The 15,798-nt window shown below is 48.9% G+C and overlaps 1 protein-coding gene across 1 annotated transcript in view; it reads right to left on the bottom strand.

Moving 5' to 3' along the window:
* The window catches only part of FBXO16 (F-box protein 16), a 43,090-nt gene that overhangs the window by 24,363 nt on the left and 2,929 nt on the right, over nt 1-15,798 (bottom strand). The window contains exons 2-6 of the mRNA XM_063915038.1: nt 13,501-13,614; nt 10,300-10,335; nt 5,110-5,316; nt 4,840-5,004; nt 1,913-2,139 (exon numbers count right to left, since the gene is read on the bottom strand). Of these exons, the coding sequence (XP_063771108.1) occupies nt 1,913-2,139; nt 4,840-5,004; nt 5,110-5,316; nt 10,300-10,335; nt 13,501-13,596 (731 nt within the window). The 5' untranslated portion in view covers nt 13,597-13,614. The remainder of the gene's footprint in view (nt 1-1,912; nt 2,140-4,839; nt 5,005-5,109; nt 5,317-10,299; nt 10,336-13,500; nt 13,615-15,798) is intronic.

Below are 15,798 nucleotides of genomic sequence, written 5' to 3'. Positions count from 1 at the left end.
TAATAAAGGGACATCTATGAATATTAGTGCAAAGAAAAATACAGAGCAAGAATATGGAATAAGTGTGTGGAATCAGACCTGCGCAGTATGTGCTGCCCTCTGGTGGTGGCTAGCATTACCACCCTACACAGCACACTGGCATGACTGCTGCTAGACAAAGCATTGCTGACCATAAGGCGCATGTATATAGGCCCTCATTCCGAGTTGTTCGCTCGGAGTTTTTCATCGCATCGCAGTGAGAATTCTCTTAGTGCGCATGCGCAATGTTCGCACTGCGACTGCGCCAAGTAACTTTACTATGAAGAAAGTAAGTTTACTCACGGCATTTTCATCGCTCCGACGTTCGCATTGTGATTGACAGGAAATGGGTGTTACTGGGCGGATGCACGGCGTTTTAGGGGCGTGTGGCTGGAAACGCTACCGTTTCCGGAAAAAACGCAGGAGTGGCCGGAGAAACGGTGGGAGTGCCTGGGCGAACGCTGGGTGTGTTTATGACGTCAGCCAGGAACGAAAAGCACTGAACTGATCGCACAGGCAGAGTAAGTCTGAAGCTACTCAGAAACTGCTAACTCGTTTGTAATCGCAATATTGCGCGTACGTCGGTCGCAATTTTAAGAAGCTAAGATTCACTCCCAGTAGGCGGCGGCTTAGCGTGTGTAACTCTGCTACATTCGCCTTGCGAGCGAACAACTCGGAATGAGGGCCATAATCTGCTGCACAGAAATACTGCCATGGCACTTGTCTTGGGCGACTTAGCTCCAGAGGCGGTACGTAGGGTTGTCACCCATCCAGAAATCTGTGGGCAACGCTGGGGCCGGGAAATGGATGCCGATGAAGGTGCTGCTGCGGCTTTTCAAATTTGGCACTGGCAAATGTGACCGGCAGCCAATTAGGAGCAGCCTACCACACCTATAATGCACTGACCACCTATATACAGCAGCGCTAAGGGGAGGGGAGGGGGGGGTGTACTATTTACCTGGGCCAAGGCCTGATGGAGGAGCCCGGGTCCGCAGCCGCCCCCCCTCTTACCTGGCAGCAGCGGCTCATCCCCTCAGCTCAGCACATGCTGCTGCATGCCTTCTGGATTTGCCCCTGGCTGAGGAATTCCCTGCGCCATATTATCCTATGACGCGCAGCACTCAAAGTACTTTTCTGTATATTTGTTTCTAAGGGAGTATGGCCACGCCGCCATACCCCCCAAGATGTACCTGGGCCTGCCCAGGCTCTCTACAGCCCTGCCTATCTAAGTATCCCTCAGATGGTTCCCCACACTTCTTCTTCTCCAGGTCTCACTCAGCAATGGGAGAAGGAACTAGGTTTTTATCTCTAGTCACGAAGCATCCTATCATTTTTGGACTATCCTTCCCTACACTTACATATAAAGTGCTTTATCCTAAACCGCTCTGTCAAATAACTTGATCAGCAGCTGTGGGATTAATAGAAAGATACGGAACAGCTGTGGAGAGAAGTGGGAAAGTATTCTGGGAATGTGGAGCAATAAATCTCTGCACCTTGACTCTCCCCATAAAGAATATACCACCTTACAACCTCAGCTGCAGATGGACCAGCAAGAAGGACCAGAGGATGTAACACCCACCCGCGCTGCACCTGATGCTTTCTCCAGACCGCCTTGTGTAACCACAAAGGGTCTGTCTGGAAGGTTGTCGCCGCAGATCATTGGGTGACTCCCACTCCATGTCCAGTCTTAGACCCTCCACTTCCAAACATCTCCAGATGTTAGCATGGAAAACACATCAGATGCAGCACCGGTAGAGGTGACTATTTCCAGAACCGCAGGAGTCCTTGGCACGGGAACTGGGCGATTCTGGAGGAAGGCTTATTTTTATCTACGGTAGATTTCCAGACTGGCGTATGCAGTTACAGGATGGTATCTAGATAACATGTCACTTACGCCTGTTGGGCTTGCTCGATGGGATGGAAGTTGTCTAGGTAGTTGAATCGTATAGTATCGGTGGGGTGTTTGTCGGAGGAGCGCCATGGTGGGAGGTCTCTACTCCCCTTGTCATGTGACCTGCCGGACGCGGACCGCTGAGTATAGGAAGACGACAGCTTTGTGTCTGAAACTTCTTTACCGATTGGGTGGACGTCGATAACCACAAAATCGTCCCGAGGAGGAGTCTGGGAGGGGTGAGAGTCAGATGTGTTATATAGCTTCATTCCGTGCCAGATAAACCTCTCTAAAATAATGTTTCAAATCTATTGTCAATGGAATTACGCAACAAAAATTCTGGCACTCTAGGGCAAGGCAAAGTCTATGAGAAAACACATTTATTATAGCTGAGTAATCACCATCAACATGAATATCATCATTATATATTAATTCCTTACTATGGTCCTAATTCAGCAGCAGCTCTCCCCATCCTGCAAAGGGGTCCCAGGTCGGAGGGCCCAGGTTATCCCTTTACACTGCAGCTCACCCGGGACCTTCCCAGGTAAAACCCTGCCAGTTATCCGGGAAGGATTCCCGGGTGACTGGGCTCGAGTGGGCCCTCTTCCACTTACCTAAATCCCAGGTTGCTGAGCAAAAACCTGGGATTGTCAGGTCACTAGAAAAGGGGTATTAGTAAATCTATCCCATAGGGTCATATTCATTATCAGGTTTTGGACACGATAATTATAATTTATCTAATTGTATAATGTTAGTAGTAAAGTCATCCCTATTGTCATCACTTCTACTTCAGTGCGGTGCATACGCCAGCAGCTACTGCCAGAAGGGGGATTCTACAGAACCCTCTCGCGGAAAATGTGGCTGAGTGTACATCTGAAGTTGGCATTAGCTACTGTGGCTACGGTTAGTAAGTCTGGCATTTTAGCCGCCCCCTTAGAAACCTACTGTATGGGGGATTGCAGCAGATAGCTCACATAACTGATGTTTTCAGGGAGATATCCCACTAATAGAGTTAGATAAATAGGCTCCATAGTCTGAAACAAGTGCTGGGGTCAGACGATCCTGGTTTTGCAGGATTTGAGTTACATTTTCCATAGCTGTCATTATTTGTTTATATTTTCTCAATCCACCTAGTTCCGCCTTCTAGGGTTACAGTCATTATACTGTACATAGGGAGTTGAGGAGGAACAGAAGGAGGTGGGATGGGAACAGGGTGTACATATTTACACGGGCAGCTGCAAATGAGGAGGGAGGAAGCTGTGGTGGCTCCCTATGCTTAGAGAGGCAGGACAGATTTACAGGAGTTCGGGAGGGAGGTGGACTGAGCAAGGTGGACATATTTACACAGGCAGCTGCAAATGAGGAGGGAGGAAGCTGTGGTGGTTCCCTATGCTTAAATAAGCAGGACAGATTTACAGGAGTTCAGGAGGGAGGTGGTCTGGGCAGGGCAGGTCGGATTTACAGGGATAGCTGGAGGTGAGGAGGGGGGAAGCTGAGGTTGCTCCCTATGCTTAGAGAGGCAGGACAGATTTACAGGAGTTCGGGAGGGAGGTGGACTGGGCAAGGTGGACAGATTTACAGGGCAGGTGGAGGTGAAGAGGGAGGAAGCTGGGGTGGCTCCTTATACTTAAAGAGGCAGGATAGATTTACAGGAGTTCAGGAGGAGGTGGACTGGGCAGGGAAGGTTGAATTTACAGAGACAGCTAGAGGTGAGGAGGGAGGAAGCTGGGGTGGCTCCCTATTGTTAAATAAGCAGGACAGATTTACAGGAGTTCAGGAGGGAGATGTGCTGGGCAGGGCAGGTCGGATTTACAGGGACAGCTGGAGGTAAGGAGGGAGGAAGCTGAAGTGGCTCCTTAGAGAGGCAGGACAGATTTACAAGAATTCGGGAGGGAGGTGGACTGGGCAAGGTGGACAGATTTACAGGGCCATCTGGAGGTGAGGGGGGAGGAAGCTGGGGTGGCTCCCTATGCTTAGATAGCCAGGACAGATTTACAGGATTTCAGGAGGGAGGTAGGCTGGTCAGGGTGGTCATATTTAAAGGGGCAGCTGGAGGTGAGGAGGGAAGAAGCTGGGGTTGCTCCCTATGCTTAGATAGGCAGGAAACATTTACAGGAATTCAGGTGGGAGCTGTGCTGGGCAGGGCAGGTCAGAATTACAGGGCAGGTAGAGGCGAGAAGGGAGGAAGCTAGGGTGGCTCCCTATGCTTAGAGAAGTAGGATAGATTTACAGGAGTTCAGGAGGGTGGACTGGGCAGGGCCGGCCAGCCAGATTTACAGGGGCAGCTGGAGGTGAGGTGGGAGGAAGTTGGGGTGGCTCCCTATGCTTAGATAGCCAGGACAGATTTACAGGATTTCAGGAGGGAGGTAGGCTGGTCGGGGTGGTCATATTTACAGGGGCAGCTGGAGGTGAGGAGGGAGGAAGCTGGGGTGGCTCCCTATGCTTAGATAGGCAGGACAGATTTACAGGAATTCAGATGAGAGGTGTGCTGGGCAGGGCAGGCCGGAATTACAGGGCAGGAAGAGGCGAGGAGGGAGGAAGCTGGGGTGGCTCCCTATGCTTAGATAGGCAGGACAGATTTACAGGAGTTCAGGAGAGAGGTGGGCTGGGCAGGGCAGGCCGGAATTACAGGGCAGGTGGAGGTAAGGAGGGAGAGACATGGGTTGAAGTAGGGTGGTTTGTTGGGTGGGGGCTGCAGGTGTTGGAGGCAGGGCAGAGGCAGATGAGGCGGGCCCTATGTCTGTCTAGCAGTGCTCAGAGCTCCGAGAGGAGGCGGGGTCTCCCTAATCTCTAGTGCGCAATTGTGGAGACAGTCTATAAGCCCATTACATAAGAGATAATGTAGTTCTTGTATTTAGTTACACTTAGGTAGAAAAGCAGACTGTAATGAGTGTACTGCTGTGTTAGCCATGGGACATGCCAGTCATTACCTTGGGTCTTGTGATGTGCAGCTCATTTACCATCTCTATGTACTGTCTCTTCCATATGCTTTGCTCAAATGGAGTCGGTGAAAAGTTGATGTACCAACCAAAGCGCAGGCACTTGGGCATCCACAGCTGGTCTAGTTCTGCCAGGGTCTTCCAGTGCCAGCTCACCTGGGAGATCAGCACACGTATTCATCACTTGCACTGATACATAGTGTACATACATGCAGAGACATAGCTGATGACAGGGAGAGCGCCCAGGTCACTTGCACCCACCTGTGCGCAGCGGCAGAGGCTGCGGGGGTCCAGGTAGGAGAGAATGTACAGACTCAGCACCCTGGGGAGCATCGTAGTGAAATCCAGGGTATCTCTGGGAGCTTTTCCTTGCAGGTAATTGTTACAGAAGCGGAGCTGGGACACGCAGCATCGCTCAAACAGGTCGCACAGGACGCGGCGCCTCTGGGAATCCGACCACTTGTCAAACTGGAACCAGAAACAGCACATCCTAATTATTCCCGCAAATCGTCTTCTAGCGCCTCTACTGTTTGTAATAATTCTAGTTACTAACAAACGCTGTTTATTTACAGGACGAGTTACATGATGAAACTACAGTGTCGGAATTGATAAATGGTTACGTATACATACTGGCCCTCATTCCGAGTTGTTCGCTCGGTAATTTTCATCGCATCGCAGTGAAATTCCGCTTAGTACGCATGCGCAATATTCGCACTGCGACTGCGCCAAGTAATTTTACAATGAAGATAGTATTTTTACTCACGGCTTTTTCTTCGCTCCGGCGAACGTAGTGTGATTGACAGGAAATGGTTGTTACTGGGCGGAAACACGGCGTTTTATGGGCGTGTGGATAAAAACGCTACAGTTTCCGGAAAAAACGCAGGAGTGGCCGGAGAAACGGAGGAGTGTCTGGGCGAACGCTGGGTGTGTTTGTGACGTCAAACCAGGAACGACAAGCACTGAACTGATCGCAGATGCCGAGTAAGGTTGAAGCTACTCAGAAACTGCTAAGTAGTTTGTAATCGCAATATTGCGAATACATCGTTCGCAATTTTAAGAAGCTAAGATTCACTCCCAGTAGGCGGCGGCTTAGCGTGTGTAACTCTGCTAAAATCGCCTTGCGAGCGAACAACTCGGAATGAGGGCCACTGTATATACGGCCTGGTTCAGCGATGAATGTAAACCCAATGGTTTCTGTACAACTCCGATGGTGACAGATCTGCGCATGCTCAGACGCGGCCGTTTGGGCATTCAGCTGGCGTTAGCTGCGGGGGCCAATACTCTAGCATTCAGGTATTGGTAAATCTGACAGCATCATGTCTCCCATAGAATCCTATGGTGACTGCAGCTGCTGTTGGAAATGGAGCGACCGCAGCGGATATCTTAGATCAACTGCTGTCCCTCCATGGTACATTCCTGGGAAACATAACATTTGCAGGTATTCCCCAATATGCCACATACAGGATTTGATAAACAGGCCCCCTATGTACCTGGGAAATCTTGCAGATGTCATGTAAAGGGAGGAAGTTAAACTACTGTGAAGGTGGACAGTCCTTGTAAGTACATTGGGCCCCTTATTCCGGCACAGATGTGGGCGTGTCTTGTGCTGCCGTCGCGACTGCGTCTTATGCTAAGCTGATTTACACAAAACTGCGATGCCCACAACGCCCACTTGCGGCATAATTTCTGTCTTTGTGCGTCTTTAGACCCCACCATCAGTCACCCCATCATAACTTGCCCCAGCCCTATGGCAGTTGCAGTCTCTCCGTCTAAGGGTGCGTACACACTACGCAATATCGCATACGTTCCGGCTGATATCGGCCGGTTCGCCTGATACAGGATACGATGCTCGCTCCCGCGGGTCGTATCCTGCATCGTATGTGGTCCAACGTGCGATGTTGCATTCAGCAGCATGGCCCTGCTCCTCCCCCCCGTTGCAGCCGACATTGGCAAGTGTGTATGCACTTGCCGATGTCGGGACCCCATCACAGGTGATGTTGCATCGGCATTGACTTAGCCCCCCCCCCCACCCGTTACCTCTCAAGAACGCTCACTAAAATCCACAGATCATTCGTCCGATTTTGTGCTGCGTTGGGATGCATGCGCAGTGTAACTTTGATGCATACATAGACTTAAAAATTGTCCAATCGTGTGTGGCATCGACACTGCGCCCATAAGAATATGGTACGGCCATGCGTCGAGACAGGTGGGAGGTACGCAATATGATGAACCCAGCCCACTCTCATAGTGCCTACATGTGCCATACTATAATACAGACCGGCTGATACTTCTGTCTCACCTGTCTATAGCTGGGCACAAGACATCTCTCTGTATGACCCCTACCACCCTCATAGCTCTCTAGTCTACACGTTTCCCCTCATACCTGACACGTGCAGAGAGAGGAAGACAGGCATGGCGTTAATGAACAATTACTAAGCCTCATCTTAGGTAATGACAGGGACCCAGCGATCATAGAGAGCTCATTTACTCAGCACACGCTGCACCCTGCAGAGACACCTGGGCCTTCTGCATTCATAGGCTTCACGGACAAATGTTTACTCATCTTCTTGAGCAAGCAGGAGGAGAGAAATGGAGGGGAACGTTCTCAGTTTACCATGGTAGATGCGATCTTTACAGAACTAGGTCAAACATCAGCCAGGTGAGGCTTTGTCAGGAGGTCATTTCTAAATTCCACTTTGCTTTTGTGCTTAAAGTCGTTTTTTTTTAAACTCAATGTTATTGAAGTTTTGAGGCGCACAGGTGTATTGCGCTACGAGAGCTGAGGCACAATATTATACAGAAGCATGAGGTGGAATAAAGTATAAAACATGGTACAGTACTTTAATAAAGACACACAAGGGTAAGGCTGGCCAGAAACCACACAATGAATCGCATGATCCGAGTGACTGAATGATGCCTATGTACACTGAATTATGTATGGGCAGGATGCACAGTTCACTGCATGGAATCGACAGAATGACGGTTTAGCCATTTCCCACAATGAACGATTATTACTCGTGTACACACACTGAGGTCCTTATATAGAGATGAGCACAGGTCGCTGCATACACAGCCAGATCTGCGTCCATCTCCTCACAAGCTGGGGGCCGCATCCAGCACAGAGCAAGACCACTCAGCATATGTAAGGCCGTCTCCCAATGCGTCTGCAATCAGATCGCGAGCGCATTGGAACTAAGGTTAACCCCTGGCAGCGCGTCAGTCGGTTGACCGCCATTTTTTGTAATCGGAGCAGCTGTGTGTGATGTCACGCAGTCGCCCCCGAAAACTGTCCCAGCCCGCCCCCGTTCGGAATGCCCAGCCCCCCCAACGCCACGACAACGCTAACCCAACGGCCACCACTGCCAATCACACTGCGTACCGGGTCTGAATGACCCTCTGAGTCATCGGTACAAACCTGGATCAGGAGGATAACTGTTCAGTGTATGGAGGACTTTAGTACTGAAGTTGGGTGCTTAGGCCCTTATTCAGTAAGGATTGTAAATTCTGCTAAACAGCATCATTTACAATCCTTCCGCTCGCATGCTGGGGCCGCACATCGCAGGGCAAGGCGATTACGCTGAAATTGCAATTGAGCTGCAATTTCAGCATGATCGCTTAAATTGCGGTTGTCTCCTGCCGACTCAGCCTGACTGCAAATTTTTATGTAGCAGCGGCACGCAGCTGCCCCGATAACGGCCACGCCACGCCCCCCGTTTGAGCCCCCCTGCCTCCGTTTCACCAACGCCACCTCTGCAATGCTCCTTGTGTGCCTCGGAAATGGAGCGCTGCCGCCTCGCGAATGCCTCCTCCTGTCAATCAGGCAGAGGTGTTCGCAGTTAATGCTAACCATTAGCGTTAACTGCGAGCGTATGCGCAGGATGGGACCTGCGCATGCACAGTGGGGGCCAAAGGAGAAACTGCGGTTGAATCGTGATTTGCAATCCAAACTGAATTAGTCCACTAGTAAATATCATTGCTTGTCAAGGACTAGCAAAATGTTTGTTGGGAGAGTGTGGGGGAGGGGGGCAGCTGATTTGTCAAGTACTGGCGAAACGTGTGTTAGGAAAGTGGGGAGGTGTCAACTGACTTGTCAAGTACTGGCGAAACGTGTGTTAGGAAAGTGGGGAGGTGTCAACTGACTTGTCAAGGACTGGCGAAATGTGTGTTGGGAGTGTGGGGGGGGGGGTCAGCTGATTTGTCAAAGACTAGTGAAACGCGTGTTGGGGAGCGGGGAGGTGTCAGCTGATTTGTCAAGGACTGGCGAAACACGTGTTTGGAGAGTGGGGGGTTTCAGCTGATTTGTCAAGGACTGGTGAAACGCATGTTGGGAGAGTGGGTGGGTATCAGCTGATTTGTCAAGGACTGGCCAAACGCGTGTTGGCAGAGGGGGGTGTCAGCTGATTTCTCAAGGACTGGCAAAACACATAATGGGAAAGTTGGGGAAGTGTCAGCTGATTACTTAATTTTGATAATTTCGTTCTGAAACTATATAAAACATCAGCAATGATTCCATAGTGGCCCCAGCAAGGTGGATTACATGAGAAATATACTGTAATTCAATGATGTACAGAAACCTGATGATTCTAGTGCACATCTCCGAGTCAGACTCCAGGTCCCATAGGAATATCAACCTCTCGCGGGATACAGTTTTTTGTAGACGTAATAAAATTCTGGGTCACTCACACAACGTTTAGGGATCATCTATATATGTTATTGTAAAGGGTAAATGTATTAGGCAGTAGACTCTCCCCTCCCCCACCCCTCACCAATTTGTTTACTTTAGACGTTAATTGTTTTACTAACTTTTGTGATATCCAAACCTAGATCTCAATGCATGATAATAACATGAAAGTTTGAAACAATCTGAAGATTGGGTTCTACATGATAGATCTTTATCTACTTTTCTCCGGTAAGAAAACAACCGGACCTATTTGTGGGAATCTCTGATGTCAGTTTGCGTGATCAGTCCCTGGTCTTCGTCTGACTCCGCTTTCCTACGTCCAACCTCCTATCTGGATTGACAATCATTTGGAACTTGCATATGGTGCCAGCCAGGTTGGTCTCGGACTTAATGGCCTATATTGTCTGATGGAACTGACATGTGTATCGGACACTTTATCCCAACTGCAATTTGTTCAAAAGCAAAGTGTCCTTATTTCCTACATCATAGAAGCAGCCGTAGCCACCACACAGCTTTAAACACTATATAGAGTACATTTGTTCTAGGACAAGAAGCTCTAACTTTAAAGCCCAGCATGTCAGTTATATTTGCAATTACACATATGTGGTATGTACAGAGGATTTCTATTACCTAGGAGACATCTAGCATTGATAGACTAACATTAGAACTACCTGCAAATGTTACTGTATATCTCTTTCGCTGAAAATATTCAATATCATTATTATACGTATTTATACTGTCAGGGAAATGACTGAAGAATCACAACTTACCCACTTTCCAAGCAGAGCTCCTCGTTCCTCAAACACCTAAGTAAATATGAAGGTGAAATGTATATGGTTGGTGTGAGTTCTTTCACAGACAGACAATCTGCCGGCAGCGACAAGCACATTTACACTGACATTTACCATCAGGATGTCACACGTATCTGGTTACCTTATAATAAATATCCCCAACTATAAAACCTCTGTGCGTGCCACAATCTAACATTTATCTTTCCACAGCGCCCCAGCCGTGACATCCGCTCCACCGGCACTATATGTAATAAAATACTGCAATGTGTGTAAGGACGCTGTCACCTGCAGGAATCATTGCAGACATTTACTTTACTACATGTAGCTACAGCTATGAACTCATCTGATAACATTAACTGTGCGCTGTAACCCATGACGCCCAATCCCGTATATCTCATCAATAAGTCATTAGTCTGACTATACCAAACCGCTAAAACCTGATATTGGAATGGACTGTGCACGTGGCCTAGGACTATTGCACAGTACGGATGGTGTAATCGTTAGCATTACTGCCTCACAGCATTGAGGTTGTGGGTTCGATTCCCACCACTGCCTTACATGCGTGGAGTTTATATATTCTCCCCGTACTTGCGTGGGTTTCCTCTGGGTACTCCGGTTTCCTCCCACAATCCAAAAATATACTGGTAGGGTCCAGTAGCGGATCTTGCCACGGGCAAGCAGGACTTTTGCCCGGGGCGCCGTCGCCGTCCGGAGGGCGCCGCACCATGGCAAGATCCGCTGCTGCTGTGCCCCCCGCTGCCCGCTGTGAAGGGAAACTAGACGCTACGCGTCTAGTTTCCCTTCGTGGAGAGGACCTTTACTGTAATGATGTGCGGTGCGCGTTGACGTCATCGCGCACCGCACAGCAAAGGTCCTCTCCACGAAGGGAACTAGACGCTTAGCGTCTAGTTTTCCTTCGTGGAGAGGACCTTTGCTGTGCGGTGCGCTATGACGTCATCGCGCACCGCACATCCTACTACAGTACAGGGGGCGTAACTGACCACGCCTCCTGTATGAAGCCACGCCCCCTAATGCCGCCCGGAACCGGCCCTGGTAGGGTCATTGGCTTCTGTAAAAAATGAACCCTAACGTGAATGTGTGTGCGTGTACATGTGGTAGGGAATATAGGGCCTAATTCAGAGCTGATCGCAGCAGCAAAATTGTTCTCTAATGGTCAAAACCATGGGGGGGTCATTCAGACCTGATCGCACGCTGCTGTTTTTCGCAGCGCAACGATCAGGACAGAACTGCGGATGCACCACAATGCACAGGCGCGGCGTACGGGTACAAAGCGGATCGTTGCTGAGCGATGGATTTAACGAAGAATCCATTCGCACAGCCGATCGCAAAGGAGATTGACAGGAAGAAGGCGTTTGTGGGTGTCAACTGACCATTTTCTGGGAGTGTTTGGAAAAACGCAGGCGCGTCCAAGCGTTTGCAGGGCGGGTGTCTGACGTCAATTCCGGGACCAAAAAGACTGAAGTGATCGCAGCGGCTGAGTAAGTCCAGAGCTACTCAGAAACTGCACATAACTTTTTTGTACCGCTCGGCTGCACATGCGATCGCACACTTGCAAAGCGAAAATACACTCCCCCATAGGCGGCGACTATCTGATCGCAGAGCTGCAAAAAGTAGCTAGCGAGCGATCAACTTGGAATGACCCCCATAGTGCAGTGCAGATGTAACATGTGCAGAGAGAGTTACATTTGGGTGGGGTGTGTTCAAACTGAAATCTAAATTGAAAAAATAAAGCAGCCAGTATTTACCCTGCACAGAAACACTATAATAACCCACCAAAATGTAACTCTCTCTGCACGTTATGGGCCTAATTCAGTAAGGATAGCAAATTCTGCTAATTAGCAGAATTTGCTATCCTTTTCCTAGCATGCTGACCGCCGCCTCTCCCCCTTCAACAAGCAGAAATTGCGATCATATCGTAATTTCCCCTTGTTAGCAGAAACAGAGGACGGCTCCTGCCAGTGCAGCTTAGCTGTGCCCGCAGCAGTCCCTCCGCCACATTCTTGAGCTCAGCCGCCTTTGCCCCCGCTCGCGCCGCACCGCCCCTGAAAACGGAGCGTTGCCCCCCCCCCCCCCCCCCCTGCGACCCCCTCTGCCTGGTTGACAGGCAGAGGCGATCGCATTTTCTGCGGGCATCCTCGCAGAAAGTGCAGGCGCATGCGCAGGACGGGTGCTGCGCATGCACTTGCAGGCCGATTGTAAAAATTCTTCCCCCCCTGCAGTACACATGGTTTTGCCCATTAGATAACAATTTTGCTGCTGTGATCAGGTCTGAATTAGGCCCATAGAGTGTAAGCTCCACTGGGGCAGGGACTGATGTGAATGGGCAAAATATTCTCTGTAAAGCGCTGCGGAATATGTGTGCGCTATATAAATATCTGGTAATAATAATAATAATAATAATAATATAATTGTATGTAATACACCCCTCTGTGTCCCGCTTTAGTTGCAGTGTCAACGCGCACGTTTCACCTTAGCTGGAGAACAGAGGGGGTAATTCCAAATTGATCGCAGCAGGAATTTTGTTAGCAGTTGGGCAAAACCATGTGCACTGCAGGGGAGGCAGATATAACATGTGCAGAGAGAGTTAGATTTGGGTGGGTTATTTTGTTTCTGTGCAGGGTAAATACTGGCTGCTTTATTTTTACACTGCAAATTAGATTGCAGATTGAACACACCACACCCAAATCTAACTCTCTCTGCACATGTTAAATCTGCCTCCCCTGCTTATTCTTCCTTCCCGATGCTCGGCCTCTGTCCCATTCAATACCTTTCCATGAGGGAGTTTATAAAAGCATTTTTTGGGGGGGATGGAATAAATAAATGTAATTAGGGCACTTGGTAGAATACTACCTATAAAACGTTCCGTGGCAACTTGGCGCACGGGAAATGTACCTTTCAGAGCAAAGTGGGGCCCCCTGACTAAGTTTTGCAATGGTTCCTGGCAAGTGACAATACATTGTTCTGCCCAGGTCCTCATCTTCCAAATTGAACTGGATCCAGATAAGTTAGGAGCTAAACTGTGCAGCTTGTGCATACAGTATATTAATGACTTTCCAAGACAGGATGATTCATTGCAGCAGAATAATATATTGTGCATGATAATTACACAATCTCCAATTTCAGATATCTCATCAATACCTAGACAGATGGTACACTCACCTTGTCGTTCATGAGCTGGTGGTTCAGTGGCGTCCACATGCTCATTTTCGTTTGAAGTTTGGCTCCCTCTGCGTTCTTGGGCGGCGCAAACGCCATTTCTTCAAATTCTAAATTCTGGGGCGGTGGGGGGAGAAAAAAACAAGCAATCACGATATCATTCTCCCACCTTTCTACATGTAAGGTCACACGTATTTACCCAGTCTACTCGCGCATACAGCTTTCACGTGTACACAGAGCTGAGTTTACTTTGGTTTCGTTCACACAAAAATGGAATTTTGCCTTGTGGCCTCTGCTTCTATTCCAGGCGTGTTTGACGGCTGCAGCGGCTGAACTCATTAGTCACTGATGGCATGTTTGGACTAATTATGACACGGAAGATTATAGATATGTTTCCCTAAAATTTAAACATTTGCAAATGTCTTCAAAAGAAACTAGCGAGAAAGGATGGCCGTGCAATACAAATATCACAAATCCCCGTTGACGGAACGCAGTGACAGTGATATCAGCCAGCATGAGGGAAATATGTCTAAGTTTGTGTTAGAGAGGGGGTAAAGCGCTGAGAAAGGCAACACCTAAATATACAAGGATCAGGTCACTGCAACAATGAAAGTCATTCAGCCACATGAACCAGAGAACTGCAATACGCTCTGTAGAGCAACAGCCACTTGTGTTAAAATTAGGCATTTAATATGCGTCTTTAAGCGCATGGAAGAAAACTCATTCTACCATATGCGACTGCGCATATTCTCACACATGTTTTAACTCGTACTGAAGTTTTTTTTATTATTAACACTTTCAGAATATCAGGGATAATAGACCAGAATCCCTGATCCAGTCCCCTTCTGGGGGATTACTGACGCGATTTGCAGTGAATCGGTTCATTGTAGCCCCCCAATAGTAAAGAAGGCTACTATTAAATTGTAATAAAATTACTATACAACTGGTGCAAGAAATCCTTTCAAAATCAGACGGGTCTCTGCATACGCTCAACTCTGAGGAACCCACAATGCCATGTACATGCCCACCACTATCCTACAGGCAAATGCCCCACTGCTGCCCGGTTACACCCACTCAGCTGCACGTGGAAATGCGGCTGAGATGCATGCGACTCGCATGTGCAGTAGTTGCTGAAAGGCGCATATGTCCAGCTATAGAGCATGCACCGTACAAAAACAAATCACAAGATCCATCCACAAAACGGGCCTGCAAGCAACTGACTCAGCCTCAAAGTGACTACAAAAGTACAAACATAACAGGAAAAAAACAACACATACTAAAAGGCCACTATAACTAGACAACTAGCACTGGCTGTACCTGCACCCCAGTTGATGGGCACAGAAGATAGGTTCTGTGCCACTGATTTCAACAGGATTGCCAGGGGGATAATTGTGGTGGCAGGGAAAGGAAGATTACACAAGGGAAGAGGGTCCTGCTGGTGAGAGCTTGCAATCTATAAGGGAGAGGCAGCCAGATGTGGGTAACATGGGGAGAGGGGTGGGGGGAGTCAAGCGCAGGGACAACAGGATGGGTACTTAGGAGGAGAGCCAGAAGGTTTTGATAAAGAAATTAGTTCTGAGAGCCCTATGAAGCTTTGGATGGAGGAGGAGAGGTTGATAGGACAGGGGAGTGAGTTCCATTGTTGGGAAGCAGCACGGGAGGAGTCCTGGAAGCGGGAGAGGCAGGAGGTAATCAGTTGGGAAGAGTAGCATTGGTCATTGTAAGAGGGAAGATGGTGATTGGGAGTGTGGGAGATGTAGGTGGGAGACTGGGAGTAGATCGGGAGAGGGCTTAATAGGTGAGTGTGAGGTGTCTAAATTGGACTCTATAGAGGAAGAGCAGTCAGTAGGGGGCCTGGCGGAGAGGTGGAGCAGATGAAGAGCAGTGAGGAAGATGAGCCAGAAGGCAGCATTAAGGATGGATTGGAGCGGAGCTAGGTGGGAGTAGGGAAAACCAGGTAGGAGGAGGTGGCAGTAGTCCACATGAGAGATGGGCAGCTAGAGGATGAGGTCTTAGCTGCATATAGGGGGAGGAAGGGTCTAATCCTAGAGATATTATGAAGGCGGAATCGGCACCTCGTCCACCTGGACCTTCCTCTCCATGAAGATGGCAAGTATCAGGGGGGTGGAAGATGACATCCAGACAGTGGGCTTGCGAATAGTGATCACTGTGGATTAGGTTGTATTGATGTAATACAGTATGTAGGGAGAGAGCTTGGTGGTATTTAGATAATCCGTGGGGCCACAGACTAGCCCAGGACTCAAACATATCACCATAAAGTGTCTCCTGATGGCTTATTGC

This window comes from Pseudophryne corroboree, chromosome 4 (genome assembly GCF_028390025.1).
Source record: "Pseudophryne corroboree isolate aPseCor3 chromosome 4, aPseCor3.hap2, whole genome shotgun sequence".
Classification (NCBI taxonomy): Eukaryota; Metazoa; Chordata; class Amphibia; order Anura; family Myobatrachidae; genus Pseudophryne; species Pseudophryne corroboree.
Note: the sequence above shows the minus strand (reverse complement) of the source record. Positions and strands in the feature narration are given on the sequence as shown.